General features: G+C 39.9%; 1 protein-coding gene across 1 annotated transcript; it reads right to left on the reverse strand.

The window, feature by feature from the left end:
- Positions 1–20,302: 20,302 nt before the first annotated feature.
- Positions 20,303–21,757, reverse strand: LOC140830186 (uncharacterized). Its single transcript, XM_073193472.1, has 3 exons — positions 21,119–21,757; positions 20,966–21,046; positions 20,303–20,851 (listed from the first exon to the last, which is right to left on the reverse strand). The coding sequence occupies exons 1-3, from the start codon at positions 21,755–21,757 to the stop codon at positions 20,303–20,305; spliced, it is 1,269 nt and encodes a 422-aa protein (XP_073049573.1).
- Positions 21,758–22,750: the final 993 nt, after the last annotated feature.

The following is a 22,750-nucleotide window of genomic DNA, read 5'->3' on the forward strand; positions in this document are numbered from 1 at the left end:
ACCTCAAACCAGTAGATACTAGCAATCAGCCCTAGAATCAAGCCTACAATCCAAGTGATACCATATCACTAAACCACATCTAAAAGCCTTAACTAGACTAATAGATACTCCCAAATCTCAAAGGGAACCCAGAACTATACCTGCGTCCGTAGTCAGCCCACTGATGCCGCTAGCCCCCAACTAGAGCACAGCTCCGCTACAAAACCAGTAGCTCCCCGCTAGTGCCCGAACCTCGGGAAAAGACTAGAAACCCATCAGAAACGACTAAAACGCTCTGGAACTCTCGGAATTGGCGAGTGAAAAGTGAAGCCTCGCGCTTCTATTTATAGACAACGATCGGACGATCCGATCCACTTCGGACGCTCCGATCCGGTACACTTCGGACGATCCGATCCACTTCGGACGATCCGAACATTGCATGTCTTCCACGTGTCCAGCCACCTGTCTTCGGACGATCCGAACCCTGATCGGACGATCCGAACTCTGACATGACATGACTCGTCTGACTCCGAACAGAACGGACGATCCGAACCCACTTCGGACGATCCGATCCACTTCGGACGATCCGAACACGGTTCGGTCCTTCCGATCCTACCGAAATACAATTAATCCAATAATTAACTCAAATTAGGCATCGGGATACTACATTCTCCCCCTCTAAAAAGGATTTCGTCCGCGAAATCGGGTCTGAAGAATGACAATTCTGACCAACAATACATTCAACTTAAGAATGAATTACAACTGAAAGCACAACTGAAATTACAATCATAACTGAAAATACTACTACTAGAACAGCTCTGGATGCTCTGACCGCATGCGACTCTCTAGTTCCCAGGTAGCTTCTTCAGTACCTCGTCGCTGCCACTGCACTAAGACAAGAGGAATAGTCTTATTCCGCAGTACTTTATCCTTCCGGTCTAAGATCGAAACCGGTCTTTCCACAAAAGACAAATCCGGATTCAGCTGAACTTCTGTCGGATGCAAAACATGAGACTCATCCGCTACGTATCGTCTTAACAAGGACACATGAAACACATTGTGAACACTAGACAGATACGGTGGCAAAGCTAATCTGTAGGCCAAATCTCCCACGCATTCTAAGATCTCAAAAGGGCCAATGAATCTCGGAGATAGCTTACCCTTGAGTCCAAACCTCAGAATCCTCCGAAAAGGTGATACCTTGAGAAACACTTTCTCGCCTGCATCAAAATGAAGAGGTCTGCGCTTGGTGTTCGCATAACTCGCTTGTCGATCCTGAGCAGTCTTAATCCGCTGTTTGATCACAAGAACTTTGTCCATGGCCTGCTGAATCAATTCTGGACCCTCAACCTGTCGTTCTCCGACTTCCTCCCAGAACAGAGGAGTACGACAACGTCGACCATACAATGCTTCAAACGGAGACATACCAATACTCCTATGAAAACTGTTGTTGTATGCAAACTCTATCAGTGGCAGATGATCCTGCCAAGCTGGCCCGAAATCCATCACACAAGATCTCAACATATCTTCAAGAGTACGAATAGTCCTCTCTGACTGACCGTCAGTCTCTGGGTGATACGCAGTACTCAAACTCAAGGTAGTGCCCAAAGCTTGCTGAAAGCTGCCCCAAAATCTAGATGTAAATCGAGGATCTCTGTCACTAACGATACTCACGGGCACACCGTGAAACCGTACAATCTCCTGAATGTACAACCGTGCCATCCGATCGAAAGTGAAATCTCTGTTATACGGAAGAAAATGGGCAGACTTAGTAAGCCGATCCACTACCACCCAGATAGCATCTCTATTCCCCACAGACATAGGCAAGTGAGTCACGAAGTCCATCGTGATATGCTCCCACTTCCACTCCGGAATAGGAAGATTCTGCAATAACCCTCCAGGTCGTCGATACTCAGCCTTCACCTGCTGACAGACTAGGCACTTGGAGACATACTGATAAACATTACGTTTCATACCTTTCCACCAAAATCGAGTCCTCAAATCCTTATACATCTTGTTGCTCCCCGGATGAACACTCAACTTGCTACGATGAGCCTGGGATAAAATCTCCTCCCTCAAAGTGTCATTTTCCGGTACAACAACACGACCAGATAAACACAAAAGACCCTCGGACTGATAGTGGAATCCAGAAGTATTATCTCCATCAGCCAACCGAGCTAATTTCTGAACCTTAGAATCAGACATCTGAGCATCTCTAATCCGAGAATACAGAACTGGCTCAGACAAAATAGTAGCTACACGGATACCGTCGGTTCCCTTCCGATGCTTACAATTGAATCCCATCGAACAGAAATCCTGAATAATCCCAGATACAGCACAAGTCTGAAGAGCAGACAATCTCACCTTGCGACTAAGAGCATCGGCCGTGAGATTCGCAGAGCCTGGATGATACTTGATCTCGCAGTCATAATCCTTGAGTAGATCCATCCAACGACGCTGACGCATGTTCAACTCAGCCTGAGTGAACAGATACTTCAAACTCTTATGATCAGTGAAAATCTCAAATCGCTCACCATACAGATAATGGCGCCAGATTTTCAAAGCAAAAACGATCGCTGCTAATTCCAGATCATGAACAGGATAGTTTTCCTCATGAGGCTTCAACTGCCTCGACGCATAAGCAATCACATGCTCATTCTGCATCAGAACACACCCTAGTCCCTGCAAAGAAGCATCGGTGTAGACACTGAAACCACCAGATCCAGACGGTAAAGCCAAAACAGGCGCAGATGTCAAACGTTTGCGAAGTTCCCAGAAACTCTCTTCGCACTTTGATGTCCACTCAAATGAAACATCTTTCCGAGTGAGCTGAGTGAGTGGCTTAGCAATCTGAGAGAAGTTGACAATGAAACGGCGATAATACCCAGCCAATCCCAGAAAACTGCGGATCTCGGCTACTGTCGTCGGACGCGACCAGTTCAATACCGCTTCCACCTTGCTCGGGTCAACTGAAACTCCCTCGCTAGAAATGACATGACCAAGGAATACAACCCTGTCAATCCAAAACTCACATTTACTCAACTTCGCATAAAGCTGATTCTCGCGAAGTGTCTGTAAAATAATCCTCAAGTGTTGTGCGTGTTCTTGCTGATCATGCGAATAGATTAAGATATCATCTATAAACACCACAACAAACTTATCCAAGAAATCCCGAAATACCCGATTCATCAGATCCATAAAAACTGCTGGTGCATTCGTCACCCCAAAAGGCATAACCAGAAACTCATAATGCCCGTACCGGGTCCTGAATGCAGTCTTCGATATGTCTCCCTGATGAACTCGAAGCTGATGATAACCAGACCTTAAATCAATCTTGGAATACACAGAGGTACCTTACAGTTGATCAAATAAATCATCAATCCGTGGCAACGGATACTTATTCTTTATCGTAGCACGATTCAACTGCCGATAATCTATGCAGAGCCGCATAGAACCATCCTTCTTTTTGACAAAAAGAACTGGTGCTCCCCACGGGGACACACTGGGTCGAATATACCCCTTGTCAAGAAGATCCTGCAACTGCTGTTTCAATTCTTGCATCTCCGATGGAGCTAAACGATAAGGAGCTCTAGAGATTGGTGCCGTGCCTGGCACTAAATCAATGCCGAAATCTACTTCCCGAACGGGAGGAAAACCAGGAATCTCCTCGGGAAAAACATCCGGAAAATCGCAAACCACTGGAATGTCACTGATACCGACACTATCTGCGGACGAATCAATAGCATAGATAAGGTAGCCTTCCCCGCCCGACTCTAAAGCACGACAGGCTTTCAGAGCAGAAACCACAGGCATCGGGGGTCGCGCTCCCTCTCCATAGAAAAACCAACTGTCGCCCTCAACTGGACGAAACTGCACAAACTTCTGATAACAGTCCACAGTAGCTCTAAACACAGTCAGCACATCTATTCCCAGAATGCAATCAAAATCCTCCATCGCAAGAATCATCAAATTAGCAGTTAAAACATTACCCTCAAACTCTAGAGGACAACCCAAAACTAGACGTTTAGCTAGCACCGAATGACCCATCGGTGTGGAAACAGATACCACAACGCCCAAAGAAGTGAAGGGTAATGCATGACGCTTAGCAAATCTCGCAGATATGAATGAATGAGATGCACCAGTATCAATGAGAACGTAAGCAAGTAATCCACATAATAAAAACACACCTGCGATAACTCTCTCGTTCTCCTCAGCCGCCTGATCCTGGTTAAGAGCAAAGACCTGCCCTTGAGTACGCGGTCGGAGGTTGGAACCCTGAGTAGACTGTCCCTGCTGTGGCCTCTGATGAACTGAAGCCTGAGAACCAGATCCTGATCCTCCGCCCGTCTGTGGACAATCTCTCTTCATGTGGCCCATCTCACCGCACTTGTAACAAGCACCCGCAACCCTGCGACAACGCTCCGTCGGGTGGTCCTTCCCGCAGTGCTGACACGGGCCCCTCTTCTTCCCAAAATGGTGAACTCCTCCAGATCCAGAGGAAGAAGAAGTAGATCCAGCCTTCTTAAATGCTTGGGCGCGGGGACCCAAAGAACTACTAGGACGAGCAGACTGCATGGCTCGACCTCTCAGCAAACTACCCTCAGCCTGGCGACAACGATTCACAAGGCCCTCATACGATGTCGGATCATCGCAGACAACAACCCGATCATAAATCTCCTGATTGAGGCCCTGGAGAAAATGGTTATACTTGGCCATAGCATTATCACTGACATGCGGAACATATGGAAGCAACTCAAAGAACTTCTGCTGATACTCATCAACAGACAAACTTCCCTGCTTCAGATTGATCAACTCAATCGCCTTGGTCTGCAGAAGAGCTGGCGGAAAGTAAAGCAACATGAAAGCGGCTCGGAAATCGGCCCAAAGAACTCGACCCTGTCGCTGAACTATCGGTGCAGAGGTAGACCTCCACCACTTGCGCGCACCACCCTCCAGCAAGAAATCAAGGGTATCAATCTGCTGCTCCGCCGAGCACTGAAAAGTCTTGAAGCAGCTCTCCATCCTCTCAAGCCAGTTCTCCGCAACATCCGGAGTCTCACCGCCCGAAAGAGGTTTCGGCCCCATCTGCAAGAACCGATGCATACTAAAACTCCGAGGCTCATCACGACGGTGATGACGACGTTCTCGATGCTCTCGGCGACGCTCCCGATCATCGCGGTCTCCCCAACGTCCAACGCTGCCATGACTACTAGCATCGTCGTCATAACCAGACATCTCTCGCTACAAAAGTTACCAGAGATTAAACCCAAAAGAACAGTTCTAAATCCCAAAATCTCAATGCATGCTCTGATACCATAAATGTAGTGACCCGTTCCAGAATCACCTACTAATCAGAACTAAAGCATGCAAAATTTATATTTAAAACTGAATCAGGTAAACAGCGGAATAAGTAATACAACCCAATCGAAACTGTAAGTACAAAAATACTTAAACAACCAGGTCGAACTAAATCCAAGAATAAATACCAACAACTACGAATCAACCCCTGCCAGCTCCCTGTCCACTCCCTCCTGGACCGTCCAACCTGAGACCTGCCCCATCGAATAGGGTGTCCAAAACAGAGATAAACCGAGGACGTGAGCATAAGACGCTCAGCACCGAAAGCATGAGTATACAAGACTATGACATGCATGTATGCAAAATGTACTGGATACCAGGATCTGGGTATATCGAAATACTGCTCAGACAAATGACGTCAAGGTATGTAGCACTCTGCGCCGTCGCACCAGGAGGTGGCTCCCATACCAAATGAACCTGTGGATATACCGGTGACCTGACCACCGTCGGCCAACGGGGTCCAACCATCCACAACAAATGAGGGCTGAGCACCCTCTCAACAGGCTATCTCAAAGATAATCAGGCTCAACATGATTATGCAAATGCCGCATAATAAACCATGCATCATATGACAGATAATAATGCAACATATAAACATGCAACACATAGTAAAGCATACTCAATCCTGCTATCTCGGATAGTACTTTCGTACCTCAAACCAGTAGATACTAGCAATCAGCCCTAGAATCAAGCCTACAATCCAAGTGATACCATATCACTAAACCACATCTAAAAGCCTTAACTAGACTAATAGATACTCCCAAATCTCAAAGGGAACCCAGAACTATACCTGCGTCCGTAGTCAGCCCACTGATGCCGCTAGCCCCCAACTAGAGCACAGCTCCGCTACAAAACCAGTAGCTCCCCGCTAGTGCCCGAACCTCGGGAAAAGACTAGAAACCCATCAGAAACGACTAAAACGCTCTGGAACTCTCGGAATTGGCGAGTGAAAAGTGAAGCCTCGCGCTTCTATTTATAGACAACGATCGGACGATCCGATCCACTTCGGACGCTCCGATCCGGTACACTTCGGACGATCCGATCCACTTCGGACGATCCGAACATTGCATGTCTTCCACGTGTCCAGCCACCTGTCTTCGGACGATCCGAACCCTGATCGGACGATCCGAACTCTGACATGACATGACTCGTCTGACTCCGAACAGAACGGACGATCCGAACCCACTTCGGACGATCCGATCCACTTCGGACGATCCGAACCCGGTTCGGTCCTTCCGATCCTACCGAAATACAATTAATCCAATAATTAACTCAAATTAGGCATCGGGATACTACAGGTTTGTTCAAGGCTAGTTCGAGTTGCTAGGGCCTAGAGTCTAACGTTTGAGGTTTTTGTGCATTAGGGTTTGTAGGTTGTAACGCGCAGAAAATTGCAGCAAGGTTTCAGCGGTTTATGAGGGTCCTAATTGGTCTGATTTAGGTTAATTAGGGGATGGTAGGGTCTGAATAAGAGGGGGTTAAAATTTTGGAAAGTTTGATTAATTTCGTGTTGATTTGGGTTAAACTAGGACCGCGGTCCAAGTTTTAAAATGAATCGCATAAATTACAGAACGGGCACGAGATTACCCTTGGGAAACTCTTATAATTATGTTTTTAAGTGTTTAAAGGAGTTTAGTTGGCTTCGGGTCGAAATTTTGAGGTTCAGAGCTAAAATGGTCAATTATGGTTTCCAGGGGCAAAATAGTTATTTTGCACCCGATTCGAGTTAGCAGTCCTGGCAGTACCCTAAACATGATTTGACATGTTTTAAATTTTTTATGTTATCATGAATATGACTTTTTATGTAAATATGAAAAATACGTTGCATGCCTGATTTTAAGGACAAATTTACATACATGCATAATTTTTATAAGTGATGTATATGATTACATGTTTTGAAGTATGAGATTTGGTTGTGAATAATACGATGACACGATAATACGATGACATGTAAGGCCAAGGCTCAGTGGATGGGTAATACTGACGCTGATGTCCCCGCCGCCGGATACCGCGGTTATACATAGATGGATCCATCACCTAATATGATGATACGAAAGTTTATAGTATCGGTTGAAAGATTGAAATGTGTTTAGAAGGGGGAGTTGAATAAACACACACGATTTTGTAATCTTTTCGAATGAAGTGTCAGTTCTGTGAAAAACTGATACTAGGAATCTTGTCAGTCGATGACAATCAGTTTAGCTAACTACAGTTGCGGAAATAAACTGACTGAAAGATAGAATAAATGACTGAAGTAATTACACGAAGATTTATGGATGTTCGGAGATTGAATAACTCCTACGTCACCCCTTCTATCACAAGTATAGGATATGTACTAAAAGACTTTGATCAATACAAAACTTGTACAGACCCACTTTATTTTGGACTTAATACTGCCAAAACTGAAACTCTTAGTTTACTTTCTCACAATTCTCGACTAGACTAAGCACAACTGATCTAGTTAAGATCAAATAAGCAATACAATGATTTGTGCCAGTAAGCTCAAAAGGTAGCCTGAAATGCTACAAATAAATTGTATAAGAGTGAGCTTTTGATTCTTGAGTAAGAGTTATAATTTCAGCAGGGTAACAGCAAGCTTGAGAATAGATAGATCAATTGTTTGTTCAAGTGTTTTTTCTTAACTGCTCTTCTCACCTATTTATAGGCTTCTCTTCAACGGTAACATTAAATAATATTAGAAACTTTATATCCATTGATTGCCACGTCAATATTCTTCTGACAGTCGTACATTGTACACTCTGAAATGTGGCGTTCCACTACGAGTAGCAGTCTGCTTTGTACTGTTGTCGGTTGAATGTCCTTTTCAACTGATGATGTGTGCAGCTGAATGATCAGTTGATATGAAGATGATGATAAGCTCTCAACTGAATATATCAACTGATTAGTTTCCAATTGATCATTCAGTTGACTCTGCAAATTCAGTTCGACTGGTTTCAGTTGCCTTTAATAACACGTGCATTAATCTTCAGTTAGGCAACTGTCAGTTTGTGATCAGTCAGTTCTATTAATTTAATCTCTTAGTTTGTCAAACCACCTAAATTAAGTTTTCAACAATTTTCTCCTTTTTGGTGTTTCACAAAACTTGTAAAGTATGAACTGATCAACTGAACTTTAAATAATCTTCGATTTCATTGTAGATAAAATAACTCTTCTAATGTACAGATTTGTACAAAGCGAGCCTCTTCTCCACCTCCTCGAGCCAAGCTTCATCCCCCGTCTGATAAGGAGAAGGTGTCCACTGATCCTAGCCCGTCAGTCCCACAGCATGGTAAGCGCAAGATTTTTGAGATCTCAGTCGTATCGGTCTCTTCTACAGAAGGGTCTGGGTCAGATGAAGGGCCTTCCCTTGAATCGGGGGTACATCCTCTATACACCCCAGATTCGGTCATGGTGGGGCGGGGTCGTACTCATCTGGCTCAAAAGATAATGTATAAGCTTCCTTCTGACACGGATGCAGCGTTCATGAGTTCATTAGGGTGGTCTGAACTCGCTCGCCAGACATGCAGTAGTATCACCAAGGTATATTTCTCCCTCTAGTTTCTAGATCTATGTCCAATACATGTATGATTTTCTTGTCGTCTTTTCACTCTTGTCTACTTATCCAGGGCATGATGTACGTAAGGGAGTTGGTGGAGCGCACTAGCGATACTCGATCTAGCGTCTGCCAAGAATTACGCGAGGGCAAGGCTCTTCGTGAACAGCTCCAGGCTACTATCGATGAGATGAAAGCGACGCATGCTAAGGAGCTTTCGGAATCCCAAGCTCGAGGTGACGAGCTTCTGAAGGAGAAACAAGAGCTTCTAAAAGAGAAACAGGAGCTTCAGCGACTGACAGAGGACCATGCGAAGGAGAACCAGATGCTGAAGGAAGAGTTAAAGAGTGTAACGTCCCGAAAATCAGATTACGTATAAGACATGCATAATTGCTACTATTTAAATTAAAAATGAATTTTTAAATATATATATGAAGTGGTAATTCATTTTTAATAATTTTAAGTCATGATTTTTTTAAAAGTAGATTTTTTGTTTTACCTTTTCAGGATAAATACGCGAGGTTGGACCGAAGTTTGGAGATTAGATATAAGATCAATAATAAGAAGAATATTCCTAAATTTAATTTAAGTCAAGGAATAATTTAATTTAAAAAAAAAAAATGTTTTAGGATTTATTAAATTTATTTGAGCTAAGTTATTAAATAAGTTCTTTAGGTTAATTTTTAATTAAAGTTTAAATAAAAATATGTAAACATATGGGGATAAAATTAATCTAAGTCTAAAGTAATCAAGAAATTTAGAACCTAGCATTTTAATACTTAAATTTTTGGTTAAGTATGCCATGTAATAATTTATTCTAAATTAATGTGTTAATTCACTAAAATATATATAATGAAGGTTTAAAATCTTAAACAATTAAAAAGCAAGGTTTTAATAAAAACAGACAATGCAAATTAGTAATAATGATCAACATCTAAAATATTTCAAATGTTTGATAACTCTCCATCCAAACCATTCCTAATTGCACTTCATGGGGTATTCATTTCCCATTTTAATTCACTAATTGGTAGTAATTCAAACACAATATCACACCTTATTTCTCCCCAAGTAATTATCAAGCAAAGCATCGTGTAATGCAGGAAGAATGTGTACAGGAATCGGCAGCTAAGGGTGGAAAAGCAATTCAAATTTCATTTAACTCCTTGACTTGTAACTCCCAAACTAAATGAATATTATAGCACCTTTAACATCTCCTATATCATTCACCTTCATAACCTAAATCTCCTACAACCATAGCTTCGAAAATAGCAGAAAACCAGAAGCTAATAATCGTGAAAACAGCAGCAAAACAGCAGGAGAACAAGAAGAGAAATCCAATTCCGTGCCGTCGCGTCGTATTGTCGTTTTGATTTGTTTTTCTTCAAAACAAATTCCAGGCATGTATATATTGTTTCTTGACTCTTCAATCAAGTCCTATAGATAATTTTAAAGCATTACTTGTTCATGATTCAATCTACAACTCGAAATTTTGGCAGCAAGTTTCTGAAAAAAAAATCTGTACAGCTTCGGCCAATGCTATGTGCTTCATGTTTTGGTGTGTTTTGTTGCGTACAGGGAGTTGCTCGGTTCCAGGCTCACATGGCTGCTACTAGGCATGAATTAAAATGGGTTAGGGTGTTTTTAATTCAATGGTTCAAGCCCATACACGCATAAACCGAGAAATGACAGCAACTTTTTATGAGTACAGAATTTTGGTTCACGGTTTCTGTCATTGGATTGTTTAAAGTGGTGTTCGAATCTTGGCTGTCCTAGGGGCTGTAGCCATGGTTAAAACCCTTCCTTATCATGTTTAGGACGTGACCAAATCCTCTTTTCAAAGCTTGTTTCATAGATCCCTCAGATTTTTACATAAACATGACAAGTGCTCATCGGTTTTAAAATTCTGATTTTTGGTATGAGGATGGTTTCGGTTTTGGTTGTGTTTTATGGATTATGGTTGGCTTCTAGCCCATAGCCATGGTTCCTACAACACTTCATCATGTCTAGATTGAGCCATGGTCGATTATAGGACCACTGGAAATGATATAAGACAGCAAGTTAGTGCAAAACATCACAGTACAGAATTTTGTGTCCTTGGGTTGGAGCTGTGATTTGTCCTAGGTATTTGCTTGTGTTGTGGTTGGCTTTTAGCCCTTAGCCATGGTCCAAGCCATGCCTTAGGATGTTGGTAAGAGTCTCTGGTTGGTGGTGAAAGCCACCATGGTCATTAGTTTCATAAATTGATCAAAACAAACACCATAGTTGCTGCTGTAATTTCTAGTTTTTGACAGCAACCTTCATCTTCGGTTTTGGAGGTGGTTTGAGTTCTTGGTTGGATTTTAGCCCATGGCCTTGGACTGGACATTACCTCAATCAGTTAGGAAAGTCATGTTTTTGGCCGTTCGTGATTTGGTCGAGTTTAGAGGTCGTACGAGAATTTATGGTGAAAGGTGCCAAAATGACTCTCGAAAGAGTGTTTTATGTTTTTGGATTCCTTTCACCTATTTTCGTGTTTTACAGTTATTATGCATATTTTTCAGTATGTTTGGGGTATTTTTAATCATGGTTAAACGTCGGTTTAATGTTGGTTCGGGTTGGTACGAAGCCATGGTTAAAAATCAAGTTGTTGGTCCAAATCGTCTCGTTTTTTGTTCTATTGTTAAAATTTTGTCAAGTTAAGATTTATTGCATGTGTCACATATTATTAGTAAGTCGCAGCAAGCTTGGGAACGATCCAACTCATCCGGTAAAAATAAGATTATAATTATATTACGTGCATAAAAATATAAAATGTTTATTTTTGAGATATATGCTATATGTCTTGTGGCCACCTTACGTTTATGGGTTTGGAACTCGGTAGGCGCAACCGATGACCTCTCCGCCCGGTGACTTACGACCGGTTTATGATTATGTATGGGTACGGACATCCAGTCCAAGGGCTGTGATTGATCTATACCGCCCAGTATACTGTGGTTTAGTCTGATCAGGCGCTTACGCTATGTTATGGGCCACTAGCTTAGAAACATTATCTCTACCAGAAAAATTATGATATGTTATGACAGAGCTCTATTGAGCAAAGCTTTTACGTATGAATTTTCAGATATGCACGTAGTTATAATTATTCATGATCCGATTTTCACCTTACGCTCTACGATACTTTATTTTATGATGCATGCGATTTTATGATATATTTACTTGTTATTCACGATATATACATGTTGAGTCTTTAGACTCACTAGACTTGATTGTTGTAGGTATTGATGAGGTCGAGACCGCGGGCGGAGACCAGTGAGCGATCTTGGGACAGCAGTAGTAAACCCGATGACCTCATGTTTTAATTTACGCACCTTTTATTATTCAAACTCAGTTTTAATACGTTGGATTATTTTTAAGTTGATGTTTACGTTGGATTATTTTTAAATTGTTGATTGAAAACAATATTTGCTTCCACTGTTATTTTAAAGTTAAAATTATTTACATGTTTATTTTATAAATGAGGCAAGATGATCATTTATTTAGAAATTTTTTTCCGCAAAAATACGAGTACGAAATATGGGTCTTTACAGTTGGTATCAGAGCCAGGTTCTTGTAAAGGGTTGTACTACTACTGCTCTCGATAAGCTCATGAAGTCACGTCTTCGGTCTGTAAGTTTTAAAGTTTTAAATTATTTCGTGTAGTAAGCATCAAGTTATGATTTTAGCATGTGCATGTTTTAATTCTATCACCTGTATGTTCGCATGACATACGTTTTAAAGTACAGGTTTGCCTACCGTTATGATTTGAAATTGAATCCTTAGAAAATTTTTTTATGCATATTACGAATGAAATGTGAAATTATATTATTTTTATGCATGCTGGCTTTGTGGTATTGGAATGGAGTAGGAATTTGATTATTGGGCGTTACGAAATGTTGATAACGATTTGAGTATATTGATTTTTGGTTAATAAGCATTGGAGTTCAACTCTTTGGGTAATAAGTTAGTCATGAAAATTCTGAATGCTTTCGGGAAGTAGATATTTTTTTAAATTCTGATGATTCGTGATTAATAGTTGAGTTAATTTTTGAGAATCTTGTATAAGGAATAATGACTAGAAATCTACGACGACATTTATAAGTGTAGAAGTGTATAAGTTGGGATTTTAAGTATTGAGGGGAATGTAAGATTAGTTATAAAAATCGAATTGCATGAATTGAGAATTTTAAGGACCTAAGTGTAATAACCAATAATTTGAGGATCTAAGTGCAAAAATAAAATTCTAAGGGATTATTTTCGAATTTAACAAATTTTGAGATGTATAATTTTTAGTTCGAGAATTTTAAGGTTAATGGGGTTAAATCGAAAAATTTTATGGGGACAATAACGCAAATTTCTTAGAGTTGTAAGACCAAAAATATAAATTTTGAGAACTTTAAGGGCCGAATTGCAGAGTCCGAAAATTTTGAGGATTAAATACGAACTTTTGAGGAACACTTGAGATTTTAAGTATTTATAGAAATGTAAGGCGAGTTATAGGAAATTAAATTCTTAGGTTTATTAAACTTACGGTTATTGAACCTTATGATATGGGAAACCTATAAAATGAAATTGAGAACGCCAAGAATTTATGGGTAACTATGGAATTTTTGAAATTAAGGAAAGATTTGATAATTTTCGAAGAAATTAAGAATTTATATTGTTATCTTAAAAGATTTGGGAGACTAGTTTAGCAGTAAGTGAGAATTGAATGGTTTAAATGATAGGAATTTTATGAGATTTGGGCTTGAAGGATATTTAGAATATTTAGATATCTGGGTTATAATGTTATAATGAATGGTAATCAAGGACATTTTAGGATGAACCAATCTCTGGATTGAAAATATAAGCATTTGTGAAATAATGTTGTGGCAAATTAAGAATTTAACGTGTTGATGATTTAAGGGAAAGTTGATTAGTTAGTTAAGTTCTAAGAGTAGACATTGAGATAACGAAGTTTTGGGAATTTAAGTTTGATGTGTCGTAAGTTTTAGTCATGATCTTAACAGTTAGGACTACACTTTTGTTGGAATTGATTTTTCTAGAAAGTTGGGGGTGTTTGATGGTTAGGTTAATCGATAGACGCATGTAAGAATTGAATTAGACACCTTATCTTGAGGAATTTTGGAAAGTCATTAAGAAACTTGGGACTAAACGGATATGTGCGCCGGAGTTATACTATCTAATATTATTTGGGTTGTATAAACTTGAATTTCAAGATTTATAAGATAGGTGTTCATACATAAAGTTTTGGGTGAAATAAAAACAAAAAGAAACGTTCAACAGAGAGTATCAATGAACTAACATTAAGATTTTAATTGAGTTAGAAGTTCGAAATATTTATATGAGAATTTTAGAACTCTATGAGGGATATAAGCGAAGTTAAATTTTTAGAGTAAGTTTATCGCTAACATGAGATAACTTATTAAGTTTTATACACTAGACTTCATTAAGCATTGATGATACTTAAGAATGCGGCATTTTTTTCAATGAGGAAAATCCAGAGTCTTAGGCCTCAACTATATGGTAATTGGGAAGATAATAGTTTAAACATATAATTGGGACTTGAAGGGCTTTAAAATATTGGTAGAAGGTCGATCTTGTATAATTGGGTTTTATGGGTTAACGTTATTCTAGATTTAGGATTTGCAACAATTTTGTAATTGGGATGTACTTGTAAATAGTTAAATTACGTAAGGTTGGTGTCGTAAGATAATGATTCGATTCAAGGATATTGGGCTAATATTATTATGGAGTTAAGATAAGGTTTAACTTTTAAGTGTATTGCCGATGATAGAAGTTGATCAGTAACCTTTGGTGCTAAGAGTCTTTAAGTTGAACTGCGTATATACTAATGTAATATGTCGTTGAACATTACGGGTATAGTATAAGGAAGGTAAGATATGATAAGTTTGAACCACCAATTCTAATAATGGGAACGGTGAGAAAAGTCAGAATTCGAGGTCATAGTAAAGTAAAGCTAAGTTACCATAAGTCGTCTTAAGTTACGATTCACAAACGAAGATTTTGACAGGAAAAATAATTAGGATCAAAGAGACATAAGGACATCTTAAGATTTATTATCAGAGTAGCGCCGCGGAAGCATAGACCATTGGGATACTAGAACTAAGTCCAAACTTTGTGATTATCGAGGATAAGCGAATTTCGGGTACGAAATTCAATTTAAGGGGGGAAGATTGTAACGTCCCGAAAATCAGATTACGTATAAGCCATGCATAATTGCTACTATTTAAATTAAAAATGAATTTTTAAATATATATATGAAGTGGTAATTCATTTTTAATAATTTTAAGTCATGATTTTTCTAAAAGTAGATGTTTTGTTTTATCTTTTCAGGATAAATACGCGAGGCCGGACCGGAGTTTGGAGATTAGAGGTAAGATCAATAATAAGAAGAATATTCCTAAATTTAATTTAAGTGAATGAATAATTTAATTTTAAAAAAAAGAATGTTTTAGGATTTATTAAATTTATTTGAGCTAAGTTATTAAATAAGTTCTTTAGGCTAATATTTAATTAAAGTTTAAATAAAAATATGTAAACAAATGGGGATAAAATTAATCTAAGTCTAAAGTAATCAAGAAATTAAGAACCTAGCATTTTAATACTTAAATTTTTGGTTAAGTATGCCATGTAATAATTTATTCTAAATTAATGTGTTAATTCACTAAAATATATATAATGAAGGTTTAAAATCTTAAACAATTAAAAAGCAAGGTTTTAATAAAAACAGACAATGCAAATTAGTAATAATGATCAACATCTAAAATATTTCAAATGTTTGATAACTCTCCATCCAAACCATTCCTAATTGCACTTCATGGGGTATTCATTTCCCATTTTAATTCACTAATTGGTAGTAATTCAAACACAATATCACACCTTATTTCTCCCCAAGTAATTATCAAGCAAAGCATCGTGTAATGCAGGAAGAATGTGTACAGGAATCGGCAGCTAAGGGTGGAAAAGCAATTCAAATTTCATTTAACTCCTTGACTTGTAACTCCCAAACTAAATGAATATTATAGCACCTTTAACATCTCCTATATCATTCACCTTCATAACCTAAATCTCCTACAACCATAAGCTTCGAAAATAGCAGAAAACCAGAAGCTAATAATCGTGAAAACAGCAGCAAAACAGTAGGAGAACAAGAAGAGAAATCCAATTCCGTGCCGTCGCGTCGTATTGTCGTTTTGATTTGTTTTTCTTCAAAACAAATTCCAGGCATGTATATATTGTTTCTTGACTCTTCAATCAAGTCCTATAGATAATTTTAAAGCATTACATGTTCATGATTCAATCTACAACTCGAAATTTTGGCAGCAAGTTTCTGAAAAAAAAATCTGTACAGCTTCGGCCAATGCTATGTGCTTCATATGTTGGTGTGTTTTGTTGCGTACAGGGAGTTGCTCGGTTCCAGGCTCACATGGCTGCTACTAGGCATGAATTAAAATGGGTTAGGGTGTTTTTAATTCAATGGTTCAAGCCCATACACGCATAAACCGAGAAATGACAGCAACTTTTTATGAGTACAGAATTTTGGTTCACGGTTTCTGTCATTGGATTGTTTAAAGTGGTGTTCGAATCTTGGCTGTCCTATGGGCTGTAGCCATGGTTAAAATCCTTCCTTATCATGTTTAGGACGTGACCAAATCCTCTTTTCAAAGCTTGTTTCATAGATCCCTCAGATTTTTACATAAACATGACAAGTGCTCATCGGTTTTAAAATTCTGATTTTTGGTATGAGGATGGTTTCGGTTTTGGTTGTGTTTTATGGATTATGGTTGGCTTCTAGCCCATAGCCATGGTTCCTACAACACTTCATCATGTCTAGATTGAGCCATGGTCGATTATAGGACCACTGGAAATGATACAAGACAGCAAGTTAGTGCAAAACATCACAGTACAGAATTTTGTGTCCTTGGGTTGGAGCTGTGATTTGTCCTAGGTATTTGCTTGTGTTGTGGTTGGCTTTTAGCCCTTAGCCATGGTCCAAGCCATGCCTTAGGATGTTGGTAAGAGTCTCTGGTTGGTGGTGAAAGCCACCATGGTCATTAGTTTCATAAATTGATCAAAACAAACACCATAGTTGCTGCTGTAATTTCTAGTTTTTGACAGCAACCTTCATCTTCGGTTTTGGAGGTGGTTTGAGTTCTTGGTTGGATTTTAGCCCATGGCCTTGGACTGGACATTACCTCAATGAGTTAGGAAAGTCATGTTTTTGGCCGTTCGTGATTTTGTCGAGTTTGGAGGTCGTACGAGAATTTACGGTGAAAGGTGCCAAAATGACTCTCGAAAGAGTGTTTTATGTTTTTGGATTCCTTTCACCTATTTTCGTGTTTTACAGTTATTATGCATATTTTTCAGTATGTTTGGGGTATTTTTAATCATGGTTAAACTTCGGTTTAATGTTGGTTCGGGTTGGTACGAAGCCATGGTTAATAATCAAGTTGTTGGTCCGAATCGTCTCGTTTTTTGTTCTATTGTTAAATTTTTGTCAAGTTAAGATTTATTGCATGTGTCACATGTTATTAGTAAGTCGCAGCAAGCTTGGGAACGATCCAACTCATCCGGTAAAAATAAGATTATAATTATATTACGTGCATAAAAATATAAAATGTTTATTTTTGAGATATATGCTATATGTCTTGTGGCCACCTTACGTTTATGGGTTTGGAAGTCGGTAGGCGCAACCGAGGACCTCTCCACCCGGTGACTTACGACCGGTTTATGATTATGTATGGGTACGGACATCCAGTTCAAGGGCTGTGATTGATCTCTACCGCCCAGTATACTGTGGTTTAGTCTGATCAGGCGCTTATGCTATGTTATGGGCCACTAGCTTAGAAACATTATCTCTACCAGAAAAATTATGATATGTTATGACAGAGCTCTATTGAGCAAAGCTTTTACGTATGAATTTTCAGATATGTACATAGTTATAATTATTCATGATACGATTTTCACCGTACGCTCTACGATACTTTATTTTTATGATGCGTGCGATTTTATGATATATTTACTTGTTATTCACGATATATACATGTTGAGTCTTCAGACTCACTAGACTTGATTGTTGTAGGTATTGATGAGGTCGAGACCGCGGGCGGAGACCAGTGAGCGATCTTGGGACAGCAGTAGTAAACCCGAGGACCTCATGATTTAATTTATGCACCTTTTATTATTCAAACTCATTTTTAATACGTTGGATTATTTTTAAGTTGATGTTTACGTTGGATTATTTTTAAATTGTTGATTGAAAACAATATTTGCTTCCAATGTTATTTTAAAGTTAAAATTATTTACATGTTTATTTTATAAATGAGGCAAGATGATCATTTATTTAGAAATTTTTTTTTCCGCAAAAATACGAGTACGAAATACGGGTCTTTACAGTGACTTAAATTAAATTTAGGAATATTCTTCTTATTATTGATCTTATCTCTAATCTTCAAACTCCAGTCCGGCCTCGCGTATTTATCCTGAAAAGATAAAACAAAATATCTACTTTTAAAAAAATCATGACTTAAAATTATTAAAAATGAATTACCACTTCATATATATATTTAAAAATTCATTTTTAATTAAAATAGTAGCAATTATGCATGGCTTATACATAATCTGATTTTCGAGACGTTACAAAGAGTGCTCGAGCTGACGCAACACAAATACGTAGGGAACCCAAGGACGCCAAAGCGCAACATGCTTCCGAAGCTTCTGCATTCAAGGAAGAATTTCTCAAGTCCGAGGAGTTCAACGATATCTGCGTCCCAAAAGCTTATCATATCCTGGAGGTGGGTTTCGAGGGTGCAGTCGGCCTCTTCAAGGCTCAGGGCTATCCTCTGCCAGGTGCCCCTACTGACTTCATCGACATTGAGGGTTTCGTAGCGAGTCTCCCCCCCGATTCTTAGAGTGAGCTCCTTTACTTATGCTATTTTCCATTTACGGAGACATTGTATGCCTTCAGGCCATATTCCGTTATTTTCTGCACTGCTTTAATTTTCATATTATTATGCGACTATGGATTTTATGACGTTTATATCTCTCCTTTTGCGAACTTTTGGTATGTACGAACTTGTTTTCTGTCAAATTGAGTATTTTGCATTTGCATTCACTGCTTCTTCTGAATTTATCTCTGATGCTTTTAAACCACTAGGGTGAACAAAATCGGCAGAGTGCGAACCCCACTGCTAGGCGACGCCTTAGTATGAAAATAGAAATTCAACGCCCTCGCTTTCTAACTCCTCTACTAGGTGATGTCTTAGCAGAAAAATAAAAATTCAACACCCCCACCCTCTAACTCCTTTGCTAGGTATACCTTAGCAGGAAAATAAAAATTCACTCGCTCTCTAACTCATCTGCTAGGCGATGTCTTAGCAGGAAAATAAAAATTAAACACCCCCACCCTCTAACTCCTCTGCTAGGTATACCTTAGTAGGAAAATAAAAATTCAACACACTCACTCTCTAACTCCTCTGTTAGGTGATGTCTTAGCAGGAAAAAAAATTCAACACCCCAACCCTCTAACTCCTCTGCTAGGTATAACTTAGCAAGAAAATAAAAATTCAACACACTCGCTCTCTAACTCCTCTGCTAGGTGATGTCTTAGCAGGAAATAAAAATTCAATGCCCTCGCTCCCCAACTCCTTTGCTAGGCGATGCCTTAACAGGAAAATAAAAATTCAACACCCTCGCTCCCTAACTGCTCTGCTAGGTGATACCTTAAGAGGAAAACTAAATATCAACACCTCCACCATCTTACTCCTCTGCCAAGCGTATCGTTAGCAAGGAAATAAATTTGTTTCTCTTCTTCGCATCTGCTCCTCTACTAGGCGCAGCCTAAGAAGGAAAATAAAATTTTTTCTCTTCTTCGCCTCTGCTCCTCTACTAGGCGATGCCTTATTTGGAAAATAAATTTTTCTCCTCCACTATGCTCCTCTACTAGGCGATACCTTAGTAAGAAAATAAAATTTTTCTCCTCCACTATGCTCCTCTACTAGGCGATGCCTTAGTAGGAAAATAAATTTTTTCTCCTCCACTCTGCTCCTCTACAAGGCGATGCCTTAGTAAAAAAATAAATTTTTTATCTTTTTCGCCTCTGCTCCTCTACTAGGCGACGCCTTAGTAGGAAAATTTAATTTTTTCGCTTCTTCGCCTCTGCTCCTCTACTAGGCGATGCCTTAGTAGGAAAATTTAATTTTTTCTCTTCTTCGTCTCTGCTCCTCTACTAGGTGACGCCTTAGTAGGAAAATTTAATTTTTATCACCCTCACAATATAACAACATTCATGAACTGAAAAGAAGAACTTGATTTTATTGAATTTTAACGGGTTACATATTAAAATTCAGAAAATAAAATACATCAACGATAAAATCAAGAATAATACTTCCTAAGGTGATAAGCATTCCAAGGCCTCTTCAAAGCCTTGCCTTGTGCATTCTCCAAGTAATAAGCTCCAAAAATCAGCCTATCGATCACTTTGAAGGGACCCTCCCACTTTGGGTCCATCTTTCCTCTCTGCTCTTCTTGCACCTTCCTCAGGACCAAGTCATCTACCTGGAAGTTTCTCTGAATGACCCTCCGATTATAAGAATGTGCAAAGCGGTTCTTATAAGCTTCCATGTGAATGCTGGCAGCCTCTCTCTTTTCTTCTAGAAGATCAAGGTCAGTGGGGCGTCTCGCACCATTGTCATCGTCACAAAACATTACTCTTGCTGACTCCAACCCAATCTCAGCCGGGAGCACTGCCTCATTACTATAGACCAAACAGAAAGGAGTTTCTTTGGTTCCTTCTCTTGGAGTGATTTGGTATGCCCATAAGACACTTGGTAGCTCATCCACCCAATTTCCCTTAGCATTGCCAAGTCGAACTTTCAGACCCTGCACTAGCGTCCGATTAGTCACCTCTACCTGCCCATTACTCTGCGGGTAAGCTACAGATGTAAAGACTTGTTAGATCTTCATCTCTTTACACAAAGCTTGGATCTTAGCCCCTTGGAACTGTCTCGCATTATCAGATATCAATCTTCTAGGCACCCCATATCTGCACACTATATTCTTCCACAAGAATTTCAGGACGTCATTCTCAGTGATTCTTGCCAACGGCTCTGCTTCCACCTATTTCGAGAAATAGTCAACTGCCACCAATAAGAACTTCTTCTGAGCGGGAGCTATAAGAAAAGGCCCCACAATATCTATTCCCCACTGGTCAAAAGAACAGGCGGCCGTGATGGCCTTCATCATCGCGGTCGGCCGGTAATGCAACTGGGCATGACGTTGACAACTATCACAACACATCACTAACTCTTGAGCATCATGCAGCACTGAGGGCAAACAATAACAGTCTAGCAGCACCTTCCTTGCCAACGTATAAGCCCCCAGGTGATTTCCACAGCACCCATCATGAACTTCTCGGAGTACATAAACAGCCTTTTGATAACTCAAGCATCGAAGAATCGGCCCCGCAAAAGACGTTATATACAACACTTCTCCGACCATCACATAACGCGAACACTTTCTGTTCCACTTACGAGCTTCGCGAGGGTTATCAGGAAGCTTTCCCTTTTTCAGGTAATCAATTATGTCAGTCCTCCAATCCTCCTCCTCCTGTTCAACTGCGGGTGAACTCGTGTGAGGTATGAGTTCAACTTGAAATACCACATCTCTAGTCTTCCAACTTCCCATTGCCCTAGCCATTTTGGCTAGAGTGTCTGTCTTTTCATTTTCTTTCCTGGGAATCTGTTCAAAGGTAACCTCTGTGAATTTCTCTCTGACTATATCCACTTTTTGAGCATACTCAATAAGTTTTTCATCTTTGGCATCATACATTTCCTTCATCTGTTGTGCTACTAACTGTGAGTTAGAAAAAATAAGTACTCGGGTAGCTCCCACGTTCCTAGCTGCTCGAAGTCCTGCAACACAGCCTCATACTCTTCCTCATTGTTGGATGCTCGAAAATCCAACCTAACTGCTAACTTCACCTCCTCCCCAGCTAGCGAGATTTATACTACCCCCACACCACTTGCATCCTTAGAAGATGAACCATCAAAATAAACTTTTCAAGGGTCTTCATTTTCTTGATGCACGGTCTCAGCCAGAAAATCGGCTAAGGCTTGCGCTTTAATAGCTGTTATCGGCTCATACCGGATTTCATACTCTCCTAGCTCAGTAGTCCACTTAACCAAACGGCCAAACATATCTGCATGAGTGAGGATTCTGCTTAATTGACTGTTGGTGAGCACCACAATTGAATGAGATAGGAAGTAGGGCCTCAAGCGCCTCGCTGTCACCACCAAAACCAAAGCCAATTTTTCCAACCCTGAGTACCTGATTTCTGCCCCTTTGAGTGCATGCGAAACATAGTAAAACGGCTGCTGAACTGATCCTTCTGACTTGACTAGGACCAAACTCACAGCCTCTTCAATGGAAGATAAATATACCCAAAAATGCTCACCTGTTGCCGGTTTGGCCAGGACAGGAAGCTCAGCAAGGTACCCCTTCAACTCTATGAAAGCCTTCTCGCAATCCGGACCCCAATCAAATTTTTTCGCCTTGTGCAAGGTCCGGATGAATGGTAAGCTTCTGTGAGCGGACCTCGATATTAAACGTGCTAGAGCATCAATCCTCCCTGTCAACTGTTGAACATCTTTGGGTCCCTGAGGAGAGACCATATCTTGGATGTCTTGAACTTTGTCGAGGTTGGCCTCAACCCCCTCTCTGTCACCATATAACCCAAAAACTTTCCACTCCTCACCCCGAAGATACACTTCTGAGGATTCAACTTCAGCCCGTAGGACCAGAGGGTCGCGAAGGTTTCCACCA

This window comes from Primulina eburnea, chromosome 4, assembly GCF_022965805.1.
Source record: "Primulina eburnea isolate SZY01 chromosome 4, ASM2296580v1, whole genome shotgun sequence".
NCBI classification, from domain to species: Eukaryota; Viridiplantae; Streptophyta; class Magnoliopsida; order Lamiales; family Gesneriaceae; genus Primulina; species Primulina eburnea.